Raw genomic sequence first — 15,095 nt, 5'->3', positions numbered from 1 at the left:
CCTCCCGGGTTTACGCCATTCTCCTGCCTCAGCCTCCCGAGTAGCTGGGACTACAGGCACCCGCCACCTCGCCCGGCTAGTTTTTTTGTATTTTTTAGTAGAGACGGGGTTTCACTGTGTTAGCCAGGATGGTCTGTGATCTCCTGACCTCGTGATCCGCCCGTCTCGGCCTCCCAAAGTGCTGGGATTACAGGCTTGAGCCACCGCGCCCGATCCCCCAGCCCCACTTTAAAACCCTCTTTAAAAAATTATTTCTTGGCCTGGCGCAGTGGCTCACGCCTGTAATCCCAGAACTTTGAGAGGCCGAGGTGTGTGGATCACCTGAGGTCGGGAGTTTGAGACCAGCCTGACCAACATGGAGAAACCCCATCTCTACTAAAAATACAAAAAAAATTAGCTGGGCATGGTGGCACATGCCTATAATCCCAGCTACTAGGGAGGCTGAGGCAGGAGAATTGCTTGAACCTGGGAGGCGGAGGTTGTGGTGAGCTGAGATAGTGCCATTGCACTCCAGACTGGACAACAAGAGTGAAACTCCGCCTAAAAAAAAAAAAAAAAATTATTTCTTCATTCAGGCCAGGCATGGTGGCTTACTCTTGAAATCCCACCACTTTTGGGAGGCTGAGGCAGGCGGATCACTTGAGGTCAGGAATTTTTGAGACCAACCTGGCCAACATGGTGAAAATACAAAAATTAGACAGGCGTGGTGGTGCACACCTGTAGTCCCAGCTACTTGGGAGGCCGAACCAGAATCGCTTGAAACTGGGAGGTGGAGGCTGCAGTGAGCCAAGATCGTGCCACTGCACTCCAGCCTGGACGAGAGAGTGAGATCCTGTCTCAAAAAAAAAAAAAAAAAAAAATCAGCTGGGCACAGTGGCTCAGGCCTATAATCTCAGCACTTTGGGAGGCCGAGGCGGTCAGGTCACAAGGTCAGGAGCTTGAGACCAGCCTGGTCAATATGGTGAAACCCTGTCTCTACTAAAAAATACAAAAACGAGTCAGGCGTAGTGGCACATGCCTGTAGTCCCAGCTACTCAGGAAGGTGAGGCAGGAGAATTGCTTGAACCTGGGAGGTGGAGGTTGCAATGAGCCAAGATCATGCCACTGCACTCTAGCCTGGGTGACAGAGTGAGACTCCTATCTCAGAAAAAAAAAAAAAAATATCATTTCTTCATTCATTAAAGATTTCATGAGTACATAAAGTATGCTAGGCCTTGATCCAGACCCTGGAGATTCATCAAGGAATGAAAAATAAAGGGGAGATAATCAATGAACAAAGTTCAGATATATGAAAGTGTGTGAAGTATTAAGGATACTCAGAAAGAACACTCAAGAATCAGCTGTGGCCGGGCGCGGTGGCTCAAGCCTGTAATCCCAGCACTTTGGGAGGCCGAGACAGGCGGATCATGAGGTCAGGAGATCGAGACCATCCTGGCTAATACGATGAAACCCCGTCTCTACTAAAAAATACAAAAAACTAGCCGGGCGACGAGGTGGGCGCCTGTAGTCCCAGCTACTCGGGAGGCTGAGACAGGAGAATGGCGTGAACCCGGGAGGCGGAGCTTGCAGTGAGCTGAGAGCCGGCCACTGCACTCCAGCCTGGGCGGCAGAGCAAGACTCCGTCTCAAAAAAAAAAAAAAAAAAAAATCAGCTGTGGGGACTGTGCCCCCTGCCCCAGATTACTGATGAAGCCACAAAGAAGTAGAAGTGACTTCAATTCCCAAAGCCCAATGCATGTATCTCCTGCTGCATACTTAGCCTAAGGCCAACATTGGCCCAGTGCAGTGGCTCATGCCTGTAATCCCAGCACTTTGGGAGGCTGAGACAGGAGGATTGCTAGAGCCTAAAAATTTGAGACCAGCCTGGGTAACACAGTGAGACCCTCATACCTACAAAAGAGAAAAAAAGAAAACTAGCTGGGCATGGTGGTAAACACCTATAGTCCCAGCCACTCAGGAGGTTGAGGTGGGAGGACCACTTGAACCCAGGAGGTAGAGGCTGCAGTGAGCCATGATCATGCCACTGCACTCCAGAGCAAGACCCTGTTTAGAAAAAAAAAGACCAAAATTATCAACTTTTCTGTGGGTCGAGTATCTCAGGCTCAAGGTCTGCTATAAGGCTGCAATCAGCCTGTCAGCCAGGGGTACAGTTTCATCTGAAGGACTGCTTCCAAGCCCATTCAGGCAGCTGTTGTGGAGATTCAGTTGTTTGTGGGAACTGGACTGAGGGCCTCTGTCCTCAGTTTTCTTGACACATGGACCTCTACAGACAGCTCACAACATAGCAGCTGGATGTATCCCCACTTTGTACTCTCCCTCCATATCGCAGCCACAGGAGCAGGGCCACTGAGAAGCACATTTTTTCTTTTTATTTTTTAAATTTTTGAGACAGAATCTCGCTCTGTCACCCAGGCTGGAGTGCAGTGGCACAATCGTGGCTTACTGCAACCTCCGCCTTCCAGGTTCAAGCAATTCTTCTGCTTCAGCCTCCACGCAGCTGAGACTATAGGCACGTGCCACCATGCCCAGCTAATTTTTGTACATTTAGTAGAGACGGGGTTTCACCATATTGGCCACACTGGTCTCGATCTCCTGACCTCAAGTGATCCGCCCACCTCAGCCTCCCAAAGTGCTGGCATTACAGAGGTGAGGCACCACGCCCGGCCTCTTTTTTTTCATCTCTCACCTCCAAAGTGTGCTTCAGAGATCCACAGGCTGAGCATACTTCTCCAGAGGGTCTGCCTTGCTCCCAGGGACCCTCACCTCTAGACTGGCAAGTCCAAGCGTTTTTTTAGAAGAGAATGGACACACACAGGCTTGGGGCCAGGGAGGAGTTTGTCAGGGATGAAGACTAGGTCTGTGCCATGTCTACAAACCCAACACCAAGCACTATGAGCTCAGCTCAAATGCACCTTCTCAGAGGGGTTTTCTGGACCACTCATTACTGTTCCCAGCCCCACCATCCCCTTCACATCAGGCCTTTTTTTTTTTTTTTTTGGACGGATTCTTGGTCTGTTACCCAGGCTGGAGTGCAGTGGTGAGATCTCAGCTCACTGCAACCTCCATCTCCCGGGTTCAAGCGATTCTCCTGCCTTATCCTCCCGAGTAGCTGGGATTACAAGCACACACCACCACGTCTAACCAATTTTGTTGTTGTTGTTGTATTTTTAATAGAGACAGGGTTTCAGCATGTTGGCCAGGATGGTCTCGAACTCCTGATCTCAAGTGTTCCACCTACCTCAGCCTCCCAAAGTGCTGGGATTACAGGCGTGAGCCACCATGCCCGGCCCAGCCGAGGTTGTTTTTTGTTTTGAGATGGGGTCTCACTCTGTCACCCAGGCTGGAGTACAGTCGTGCCATCATAGCTCACTGCAGCCTTGAACTGGGCTCCAGTGAACCTCCTGGTTCAGGCTCCCAAGTAGCTTGAGACTACAGGCATGTGCCACCACGCATGGCTAACTTTTAATTTTTTTTTCTAGAGATGAAGTCTCGCTTTGTTGCCCAGGTTGGTCTCCTTGCCTCAAGCAACCATCCCACCTCGGCCTCTCAGTGTGCTGGCCCCACCACATCAGTTTTGTTTTCATCACAATATGATATTGGAAATTGTCCATTTTATTCATCACTGCATATCTTATCCCTACAAAAGTATGTAGCACACAATAGGTACTCAGCAAATATTTGCTGAACTTATTGAGTGTTTGCTAAGTGCCTGAAAGGGAGAGAGAGTGTGTGTTGGGGGATGGGTAATAACTACAAACATCATCATGGTATTAATATAGAGGGACTACTCTTTACACAGGAAGTAAACAAAACTCAGAGAGGGGACATCAACTGCCCATAGGCTAACAGCTAGGAAGTCCCCAGAAAGCAGAAACCAGGACCGGCTGACCACGGACCCCACATACTTAATAGCCAGTAGGCCGTGGTTGCCAGTGTGGTGGGCAAGATGTTTCCCCTTGCCTGTCAGCAATAAACATCATTTACTGCAGACGGCAATTCCTCTCGTTCCCACCTTTCCCATCACAAGAGGTCTGCATGGGGAGCTCTGTATCTTCACTGCTTCTGATACTGACATTCCTCGTGAACGGGAAGAGCAGAGCATGAGCAGGATTGGGTTTAGAGCCTTGGCAGGAAAATAAGAATTTAGTATGTTTCACCAGGTTCATTAGTGGCTCACACCTGTAATCCCAGCACGTTGGGAGGCTGAGGTGGGTGAATCATTTGAGGTCAGGAGTTTAAGACCGTGACGCGGAGGTTGCAGTCAGCAGAAATCGCGCCACTACACTCCAGCCTGGGCGACAAGAGCAAAATTCCATCTCAATAAATAAATAAATAAATAAAAATAAAAATAAAAACTAGCCAGGCATAGTGGCAGGTGCCTGGAGTCCCAGCTACTTGGGAGGCTGAGGCAGGAGAATCGCATGAACCCGGGAGGCGGAGGTTCCAGTGAGCTGAGATCATGCCACTGCACTCCAGCCTGGGCGACAGAGTAGCTGGGATTACAGGCACATGCCTCCACACTCAACTAATTCTTGTATTTTTAGTAGACAGGGTTTCACCATCTTGGCCAGGATGGTCTCAATTTCCTGACCTCGTCATCCACCTGCCTTGGCTCCCAGAGTGCTAGGATTACAGGCTTAAGCCACTGCACCCAGCCTACTGTATTTAGTGGTAGATCTACCTTTTGCCAAAAGATTGCCTTTTTCCATGTACCTGGTGTGAGAAAGGGTTTTAATGTGTGCATGCGCATATATACATATATATATATATATATATACACACACACACACATATATACTTTTTTTTTTTTTGAGATGGAGTCTCACTTTTTGTCGCCCAGGCTGGAGTGCAGTGGTGCGATCTCAGCTCACTGCAACCTCTGCCTCCCAAGTTCAAGCAATACTTGTGCCTCAGCCTCCCAAGTAGCTGGGACTATAAGCATCTACCACCACGCCCAGCTAATTTTTTGTGCTTTTTTTTTTTTTGAGACAGATTCTCGCTCTGTTGCCCAGGCTTCAGTGCAAGCCTGGATCACTGCAACCTCCAACTCCCAGGGGCAAGTGATTCTCCCACCTCAGCCTCATGGGTAGCTGGGATTGGCACCTACCATCATGCCAGGCTTACTTCTGTATTTTTGTAGACAGGGTTTCACCATGTTGGCCAGGCTAGTCTTGAACTCCTGACCTCAGCTGAGTCTCCCACCTTGGCCTCCCAAAGTGCTGAGATTACAGGCATGAGCCACCACGCCTGGCCAATTTTTTTTGTATTTTTAATAGAGATGGGGTTTCACCATGTTGCCCAGGCTGGTCTTGAACTCCTAAGCTGAGATAATCTATCCACCTCGGCCTCCCAAAGTGCTAGGATTATAGGCGTGAGCCACAGCACCGGGCCATGCGCATGTTATTTTTGGTCAATTTAAAATTCCCTAGGACAGGAGTGTGACAAACTGCTAAGGACAGTCCCCCCAGCCAATCTCCCGTTCTTCTTTTCTTTTTTTTTTTTTTTTTTTTGAGACAGAGTCTTGCTGTCACCCATGCTGAGAGTGTAATGATATGATCTTGGTTCACTGCAACCTCTGCCTCCCGGGTTCAAATGATTCTTCTGCCTCAGCCTCCTAAGTAGCTGAGATTACCGGCGCACGCCACCACACCTGGCTGATTTTGTGTTTTCAGTAGAGATGGGGTTTTCTCCATGTTGGCCAGGCTGGTCTTGAACTCCTGACCTCGTGATCTGCCCACCTCAGCCTCCCAAGGTGCTGGGATTACAGGCATGAGCCACCAAGCCCAACTCAATCTCCCTTTCTTTTTTTGTTTCTGAGACAGTCTCGCTCTGTGGCCCAGGCTGGAGTGGAGTGGCTCGATCTTGATTCACTGCAACCTCCACCTCCTGGGATCAAGCAATTCTCCTGCATCAGCCTCCTGAGTAGCTGGGATTACAGGCACGCACCCCCGTGCTTGGCTTATTTTTTTCATATTTTTAGTAGAGACAGGGTTTCACCATGTTGGTCAGGCTGGTCTTTAACTCCTGACCTCGTGATCTGCCCACCTCAGCCTCCCAAGGTGCTGGGATTACAGGCTGAGCCACCATGCCTGGCCCCAATCTCCCTTTCTTTTTTTTTTTTTTTTTTGAGACAGAGTCTCGCTCTGTCGCCCAGGCTGGGGTGCAGTGGCCGGATCTCAGCTCACTGCAAGCTCCGCCTCCCGGGTTTTACGCCATTCTCCTGTCTCAGCCTCCCGAGTAGCTGAGACTACAGGCGCCCACCACCTCGCCCGGCTAGTTTTTTTTTTTGTATTTTAGTAGAGACGGGGTTTCACCGTGTTAGCCAGGATGGTCTCGATCTCCTGACCTCGTGATCCACCCGCCTCGGCCTCCCAAAGTGCTGGGATTACAGGCTTGAGGCACCGTGCCCGGCCCCCAATCTCCCTTTCTTATCCAGAGTTGCAGCTGGGTATGCGGCTATACAGCCAAAAGTCACATATCCTAGACTTACCCGCAGCTAGACACTGCAGGGGAATTGGGGTCAGGCACCTGCCCGAGGCTCCTGGCTGGCCACTGGCCAGGAAGGTAGATCACCTGTGTGTGAGGTGGCCATACCCCTCATACCAGCATCAAGTCAGTAGCTCCCCAGGAGTGATCAAATGAGTCCAGGCACTGCCAGAAGTCAGAGTGGCATCCCGCTGAACTCTAGTAAGGAGTTCATTCAGGGGTTGCAAACTCGAACTCAAGACTGCCACTCCTACCACTCACACTCCGCGTGATTTCAGCAGCACCAAGTTTCCTGTATTAAATTCCTTTCTGCTTGAACTACCTACTGTGGTTTCTGTGGGGACATTGCTACAACAGGCTGCACTTTTGTGAAGGGTAGAAAAAGGTGAAGAAACACCTCTTCCTTAACACTCTTGTCATCTGCTAGAAAACTGGTGGTGTAAACATATAATATTCTTGTGCAGTACCCAACCTGCCTAACTGTACGTGGCAGCCCTGACTTTCCATTTCCTGACCTAGGATTCCATTTCCTGCTGTGAACTGGGATAATACACAAAACTGCCAAAGCAGTAATTGTAACCCAAGTTTGAACAATATTACCACACTATCCTGTGCTTCCCCAAGGTTGCAAACCTCAAAATGCCAAGAGGTCCAAAAACCCAGGATGGGCTGCTGAAGTGGAGGGAAAGGAACCATGAAGAGCAAGAATATCAAACAGACAAATGATTGTGAAAAACCAAACCTCAAAAAACCACTTTAATTCCGGCCTAACAGCGCCAGGTGCAATGTCTGGGGACAGACTCTGGGTACAATGCTGTGTGGCGACCACTCACTCACACACGGCTCCAAGAAGGCCCCCAAGGGGGGACTTACCTTCAGGGGGCTGAGCCAAGGGGAAAGGGGTGGCCCCAGAACGGGGGAAGGGGCAGGCATGGGGGGAAAAGGTGCTACTTCTTGGCAAAGGAGATCTTCATGGCGTTGTTCTGCGTGATCTTAAAGCCCTGCAGGGCATCACGAGCTGCCCCTGCCTGTACCTCATTGTCAAACTCCACGAAGGCGATGTCATGCCGCCCAGGGACCAGGCGGACCTCCTTGAAGCCAGGGAATCTGAAAGAGAATGACAGACCTCAGGGACTCAGCATTTCTCCCTAACATAATGGCATCAAGTGGACACAGGCCAGAAATGATGCCAAGTAGCCTCCAATGCACAGGACAGGGCCCCATTACTCAGAATTATCCAGCCCAAAATGCAGATAGTACTAAGTTGAAAAACTCTAATGTAAATATAGCATTTCATGAACAATTTAAACACAAACACCCATGCAACTGCAACCTAAATCAAGAAACAGTACACCGCAGTCCCCTGGGCCCTTCCTAAATCACAACCCACCCGCCATACCAATAATAACTGATATCCTCACTTTTTAGCAGAGAAAAGGTTTCACCATGTTGGTCTCGAACTCCTGACCTCAAGTAATCCAACTGCCTCAGCCTCCAAAGATACTGGGATTACAGGCATGAGCCACCACGCCCGGCCTTACCCTCACTTTTCTGATCTGCTGTTTCTAATTTCCCTCTTCTCATTCCATACTTCTTTCTCCATTAAGCAAACATCCTCATGTTTATTGGGTATCCTTTTTTCCACTGGCATTCTCAAATATACAGCTTTGTGGACATGCTGCAGATGTGCTACTGTTCTGTATTTTTCAGGTTCTCACAATCTCCTCTTGGTACTATTATAAAGTTGCGCTCTCCGTTCTTCCAAGTGCCATGCAGTGCAGCATGGTGAGACGCTGCATGTAGCCCATCCCTTCTCCCAGACAGCCTTCAACTCCCCACCACAAACACTGTGATGAATGCTCCACTCACAGCCTCTGAAACAGAACCACCAGACGAACTCACCCACACCCACAACTTCACCCAACACCGGTGAACAGCCCCTCTCTACACGTCGCCGCACCGGACTCCACCCTGACGCCAGGCACAAGAGTTCACAAATCCCATCTCCCACACTTGCTGTTTTTGAGCACGCTGACTTCTGCCAGTCTTAACCAGTGTTCAAGGACATCTCAATGTAGTTTTACGTGTACGTTACCTTGTATGCCCCCATTTTCAGGGCTGGGAAAATGAGGCCCAGAGCCGGACTCCCTCAGCCCTCAATTAAGGCTGAAAAAAGCCGGCAAGCCCTGGCCATGGAGACCTTTCCAGCCTCATCCCCGTGTCCCCCACAGGCCATGGGCCCAGCCACAGCCTCCTCCTTTCACATCTTTGGTCGCTGTCCCTCCTGCAAAGTCTCACTTGGCTCAGAGCTCTGCTGGCAGAGTTCTGAGGCCTGTTTCCATGGAGATGCCTCCTGGCCATCACCCTCCAGGGACCACCCAGCCACAGACCCCACTTACTGATTGAAAAGCATGGACAGCATGAGCTCGTTGGTCTCCTCTGGCAGGTTGGTGAGGAACAAGATGTGATTCGGTGGATTCTCGGAAAGCTGCGAGGGTGTAGGGGAGTCGGTGAGCACAGGAGCCCTGAACCCAGTGGGAGACCCCTAGTACTGCCCCTTTCTCCATCCCTCACACTGCTTGAATTCATTCTGGTACTTTCTCCCAACATACCACATCTTGTTGCCTGTCTGCCTCCCACCTCTTTGGCCCCACAGACTGTAGGCCACAGGACAGCAGAGGTTTCCGTCTCAGTCCCTGCTGCAGCCCTACAGTGCAGAACGGGGCCTGGCACATAAGCAGGTGCTCAATAGCTCGTGGAATCAATCTAGGTGCTGGCACCACTCCAGCCTACCCTAACCTTCCGGACCCTCCAACCAGATGCCAATTCCTCTCTGCCCAGGGCCCAACCCCACTGCTACTTCCTCATTCAGTACCACCTCCTCAGGGGGCCTACCCAGACCACCCAACCTACAACAGCCCCCAGATTGGTCCCTTTCTAGGCCTGTATTCTGACTATTTACATGAGACCTGGTGGGATGGGACTAGATACTCACAGGTTGGGCAGGGGGCATCTGTCCTGGCATAAGCTGCTGCGGGGGCATGGCCCCTGGTGGGATCTGGCCAGGTGCAAGGCCTGGCGGTGGGATCATGCCAGGGGGCGGCATGTAGGGCGGCTGGCCCGGCATGTGGTGCATAATGCGGGGCGCCTGAGTCATCGGCGGCATGCCCTGTGGAGAGAGGGAGGACACAGTGTGGTTACAGCAGCCCCGGGAGACACAGAAGAGGCCATCAGAGCAAACCCAGCAGGTGAGAGATATAAGGAAAAACAACCAGAAAGAGGCAAAAAAGGCACCCAGAGAGGGCTGGACAGAACAAAACAAACCCAGGGTCTAGTGGGACATTAAATCAGAAAGAGTTCAATACTATTTGGGAGTTAAATGCTGGCAGAGTTCTGAGGTCTGTTTCCATGGAGATGGCTCCTGGCCATCACCCTCCGGGAACCACCCAGCCACAGGCTGGGAGGAGGGAGGCCGAGGTAGGAGGATTGCTTGAGCACAGGAGGTCAAGACTGCGTGCAGTGAGCCCTGATTATGCCACAGCACTCCAGCCTGGGAGGCAGAGCAAGACCCTGTCTCTTAAGAAACAAAATCAAAAGAGGGGAGAGATGGAAAGGGACAGTCAGGGCAGGTGCAGAAAGAAATGTGTGGTAGGCCGGGCGCGGTGGCTCACTCCTATAATCCTAACACTTTGGGAGGCCGAGGCAGGCACATCACCTGAGGTCAGGAGTTTGAGACCAGCCTAGGCAACATGGTGAAACCCCATCCCTACTAAAAACACAAATATTAGCCAGGCGTGGTGGTGGGCACCTGTAATCCCAGCAACTAGAGCGGCTGAGGCAGGAGAATCACTTGAACCTGGCAGAAGGTTGGAGTGAGCCAAGATTACGCCACTGCACTCCAGCCTGGGCAACAAAGTCTCTGTCCCAAAAAAACAAAAACAAAAACAAAGAAGGGCAGAGATGTAAAGGGACACTCAGGGCAGGTGCAGAACGAAACGCATGGCAGCAAGGGGAAGAGGGGAGACAACAGATGGCAGGTAGCACACTCGGGCTGGAAACACAATCTGAAGTCAAAAGTGGACAGAAAACTAGGTGCAGTGAAGAGGAGAGAAGTTAACAACAGGAGTCGACAGTAATCCAGACACCATCACCAACTTGGAGAAAGTGAGTGGCATCGAATAGAGCACGACCCAGTCAGAGCCACGAGAATCATGAAAGCCAGAGAGACACGGAGGCTCAGAGACCTAAGGAGTGGGCCTGGTGCGTCCATCTTTTTTTTGTACTCAGTGCTTTAAAAAAAAAAAAAAAAAAAAAAAAAAACAACAACAAAGAAAAAGAAAAAAGAGAAAAAAGAAGCTATACTGTGTGAGCTGTCACATTTGGATCTGCGATTCACTTCAAGTTACATTTTGCATATAGTATGAGACAGGGCTAATTTTTTCTCCTTGCAGATATCCAACTGCCCCGCATCATGAACTAGGGGAAAAAATTCCTTTCCTTAGTCAAGTGCAGTGGTACCTTCATCACACATCAAGTAATTGTACAAGTGTGGCTGTGCCTAGACTCTTCATATCCTGTCCCCTTGGTCTGTCTTCCTACCCTTCTGCCAACTGTATATCATCCTGGTTGGTTGCTGCAGATTTTTTTTTTTTTTTGCACATGGACATGGTGGCATATGCCTGTGATTCAGCTACTTGGGAGGCTAAGGCAGAAGATCACTTGAACTCAAGAGGCAGAGGTTGCAGTGAGCCGAGATTGCACCACTGCATTCCAACCTGGGGAGACAGATTGACTGAGACTCCCTCTCAAAAAAAAAAAAAGAAAAAAGAAAAAAAAGAGACAAGATCTCACTCTTTCACCCAGGCTGGAGTGCAGTGGCAAAACCATTGTTCACTGCAGCCTCGACCTCCAGTCCTCAAGCGATCCTCCCACTTCAGCCTCCTGAGCCACTGGGACTACAGGAATGAGTCACCACGCCCGGTTCTCTATTTTATTCTTTGTAGAGATGAGGTCTTGCTATTTTATGGAGGCTGGTCTTGAACTCCTGACCTAAAGAAATCCTCCTGCCGGGCGTGGTAGCTTACGCCTGTAATCCCAGCACTTTAGGAGGCCGAGGAGGGCAGATCACGAGGTCAGGAGATCGAGATCATCCTGGCTAACACAGTGAAACCCCGTCTCTACTAAAAATACAAAAAAATTAGCCGGGCGTGGTGGCGGGCGCCTGTAGTCCCAGTTGCTGGGGAGGCTGAGGCAGGAGAATGGCGTGAACCCGGGAGGTGGAGCTTGCAGTGAGCCAAGATTGCGCCACTGCACTCCAGCCTGGGTGACAGAGCGAGACTCTCTGTATCAAAAAAAAGAAATCCTACTATTTTGGCCTCCCAAAGTGCTGGGATTACAGACATGAGCCACTGGGTCCGGCCTGGTTGCTGGAGCTTCCCCTGGTCATGCAGGTCCGGGTGCTTTATTATCCTCGCCTGGCTTAGCCTTGTATTTCCATACATTTAGAAAGAGCCAATCAGTGTCCAGTGTTTACCAAAATACCTGTTGGGATTTTGACTGCAATCACGTTGAATCTTCAATTAATTTGGATGGAACTGACCTCTTGACAACACTGAGTCTTTCTATCCATTGCTGAATCTCTGATTTCTCCCAGCTGAGTTCTGTGATTTCAGTGTAGTCGTTCTGCAAACCTTTTGTTGGATTTACCCCTCAGTGCTACTTTTCAATGTGAAGTCTACTTGTCTGTTACTGGCATATAAAAATAAAACTGGGGGTCGGCCATGGTGGCTCATGCATGCAATTCTGGCACTTTCGGAGGCTGAGACAGTGAGTTGGAGACTAGCCTGGGTGATACGGCTAAGCCCTGTCTCTACAAAAAATGCAAAAGTGAGCTGGGTGGGGTGTGGCACGCACCAGCAGCTCCAGCTGCTAGGGAGGCTGAGGCGGAGGTTGCAGTGAGCTGTGATGGCACCAATCTGTGATGCACTCCAATCTGAGTGACAATGAGACCATGTCTCAAAAATAATATTAATAAATAATTAAACTCATTTTGTCCATATTGCCCTTATATCCAGCAACCTTTCTAAATGAAGTTCACTTATTAATCCTAACAGTTGCTTAGTAGACACTTGGACTTTCTTTTTTTTTCTTTTTTTTTTTTTTTGAGACAGAGTCTTGCTCAGTCCCCCAGTCTGGAGTGCAGTGGCGCGATCTCAGCTCACTGCAAGCTCCGCCTCCCGGGTTCCCACCATTCTCCTGCCTGAGCCTCCCAAGTAGCTGGGACTACAGGCGCCTGCTGCCACGCCCTGCTAATTTTTTGCATTTTTAGTAGAGACGGGGTTTCGCCGTGTTAGCCAGGATGGTCTCGATCTCCTGACCTCATGATCCGCCCGCCTCGGCCTCCCAAAGTGCTGGGATTACAGGCGTGAGCCACCGCGCCCGGCCTGACACTTGGACTTTCTACATGCACAATGAGTTACAAGACACAGGCGACAAAATCAAGGCCATGGAGAGAGTGAAATCAAGGCCATGGAGAGAGTGAAATCAAGTCACAGCCATGAAGAAAGACTTTGAGAAACATTCACAAGGAGGGAACAAGCGTTTCAAGAGGATATAGCATAATCTAGGTGCTCAACACCCCAAAAGGGAGACAGACACATATCTCTATAAGGAAACAGAAAGGAGGGGTCTGAAGCCCCAAGTGGAGAACTCTCCCCACCCTGTCCCAAAGCCAGTCCATGTGGCTGAGGAAGGCCTGGCAGTGGGAGGGCTGGTCTCTGCGGCTTGGCTTACTGGGACAGGCCCCTGGACAGCCCCACCACGGGGCGGCTCCCCCGCCTTGCACAGCCTTCTTAGTGGCTGGGGTCTCCTGGCTCTTGGGCTTCCTCTTCTCCCGCTTGCGGTCCCGCTCCACGAAGGTGCCTTTCATCTTGGCAATGATATCTGAGTCAGTCTTGGCGTACTGGATACGCTACCAAAACAGAGAGCAGAACGGGTTAAGAGCATGGATTCAGAGCCCAATTGCCAAGATTCAAAACTGGACCTTTATCAGGGGCCAGGTGCTGTGGCTCATGCCTGTAATCCCAGCCCTTTGGGAGACTAAAGGGAGCAGGTCACTTGAGGTCAGGAGGTGGAGATCAGTTTGGCCATCGCAGCGAAACCCCATTTCTTTGTCTCTGTCCCTCTCTCTTTTTCTTTTTCTTTCTTATTTTGAGACATTGTCTTGCTGTGTCACCCAGGCTAAAGTGCAGTGATGCAATCTCAGTTCACTGCAACCTCCGCCTCCCGGGTTCAAACAATTCTGCCTCAGTCTCACTACTAGCTGGGATTACAGGCACCCACCACCACGCCCGGCTAATTTTTGTATTGTTAGTAGAGACAGGGTTTCACCATCTTGGTCAGGCTGGTCTTGAACTCTGGACCTCGTGATCCATCCACCTCAGCCTCCCAAAGTGCTGGGATTACAGGCACCAGCCACCGTGCCTGGCTGGGAAACGCCATTTCTACCAAAAATACAAAAATTAGCTGGGCACTACTACTCAAGAGGTTGAGCCAGGAGAATCGCTTGAACCCAGGAGTCGAAGATTGCAGTGAGCTGAGATCGCGCCAGTGCACTCCAGCCCAGGCGACAGAGCAAGTCACTGTCTCAAAAAACGAAACAAAACAAAAACAAGAAACAAAAAAATCAGACCTTATCAGGAGCTTACTGAGGAACACAGAAACATAAATATCTTGGCCTTAACTTCCTTGTCTGAAAAACGGGGATTATGATACCTCCCACTTCAAAGGACTGTTATGAGGACTAAATGAGTTAAAGTGCTTGGAACAGTACCTGATACACAGTAAGTAAGTGTTCAGTAGAAAGGTTGTTGGTATTTTCAAGGGAAGCTGGAACAGCAATAAACATCAGGCCAAAGGCCCGAGGAGACAATGCTAGGAGAGGAGTGCAGTGCAGGGGCATTTCCTGTCACACAAGAATACACCTCAGTCTTCCAGGTTCAATCTCATTCACTTAGCTGTTTAAGGAGAACCTGCCAGATGCCAGGCGCAATTCGAGGCTCTGGGAATAAAGCAATGAACAAAATAGACAAAAACCCCTCTTTCATGGTGCTTATTCAGTAGGGGAAGGTATGTTAAACATTCTTAGTGTGGCACAGTAGCTCACGCCTGTAATCTTAGCACTTTGGGAGGTTGACGCTGGCAGATCACTGGAGCTCAGGAGTTGGAGACCAGCCTGGGCAGCATGGTGAAACCCCATCTCTACTAAAAATACAAAAATCAGTGTTTCCAGGGGAGATAGCATCGTCTATCTCATCAAAAGTAAAAAAATAAATAAATAAAATAAACTTTAAAAAAATTTGGCCGGGCGCGGTGGCTCAAGCCTGTAATCCCAGCACTTTGGGAGGCCGAGGCGGGTGGATCACGAGGTCAGGAGATCGAGACCCTCCTGGCTAACACGGTGAAACCCCGTCTCTACTAAAAATACAAAAAACTAGCCGGGCGCGGTGGCGGGCGCCTGTAGTCCCAGCTACTCGGAGGCTGAGGCAGGAGAATGGCGGGAACCCGGGAGGCGGAGCTTGCAGTGAGCCGAGATCGCGCCACTGCACTCCA

At 50.1% G+C, this 15,095-nt stretch overlaps 2 protein-coding genes across 2 annotated transcripts in view; both read right to left on the bottom strand.

The window, feature by feature from the left end:
• The window catches only part of MIA (MIA SH3 domain containing), a 12,800-nt gene extending 5,358 nt beyond the window's left edge, over positions 1-7,442 (bottom strand). Inside the window, exon 1 of the mRNA XM_017887435.1 lies at positions 7,359-7,442. Coding sequence (XP_017742924.1) covers positions 7,359-7,418 — 60 coding nt within the window. The 5' untranslated portion in view covers positions 7,419-7,442. The remainder of the gene's footprint in view (positions 1-7,358) is intronic.
• SNRPA (small nuclear ribonucleoprotein polypeptide A) overlaps positions 7,212-15,095 on the bottom strand; it is a 14,436-nt gene continuing 6,552 nt past the window's right edge. The window contains 5 exon segments of the mRNA XM_017887431.1: positions 7,212-7,592; positions 8,885-8,973; positions 9,481-9,654; positions 13,278-13,305; positions 13,307-13,455. Of these exon segments, the coding sequence (XP_017742920.1) occupies positions 7,433-7,592; positions 8,885-8,973; positions 9,481-9,654; positions 13,278-13,305; positions 13,307-13,455 (600 nt within the window). The 3' untranslated portion in view covers positions 7,212-7,432.

The sequence above is a fragment of the Rhinopithecus bieti genome, unplaced genomic scaffold (assembly GCF_001698545.2).
Source record: "Rhinopithecus bieti isolate Rb0 unplaced genomic scaffold, ASM169854v2 scaffold_15776, whole genome shotgun sequence".
Taxonomy (NCBI): domain Eukaryota; kingdom Metazoa; phylum Chordata; class Mammalia; order Primates; family Cercopithecidae; genus Rhinopithecus; species Rhinopithecus bieti.
This window is presented reverse-complemented; position numbering and strand designations above follow the sequence as displayed.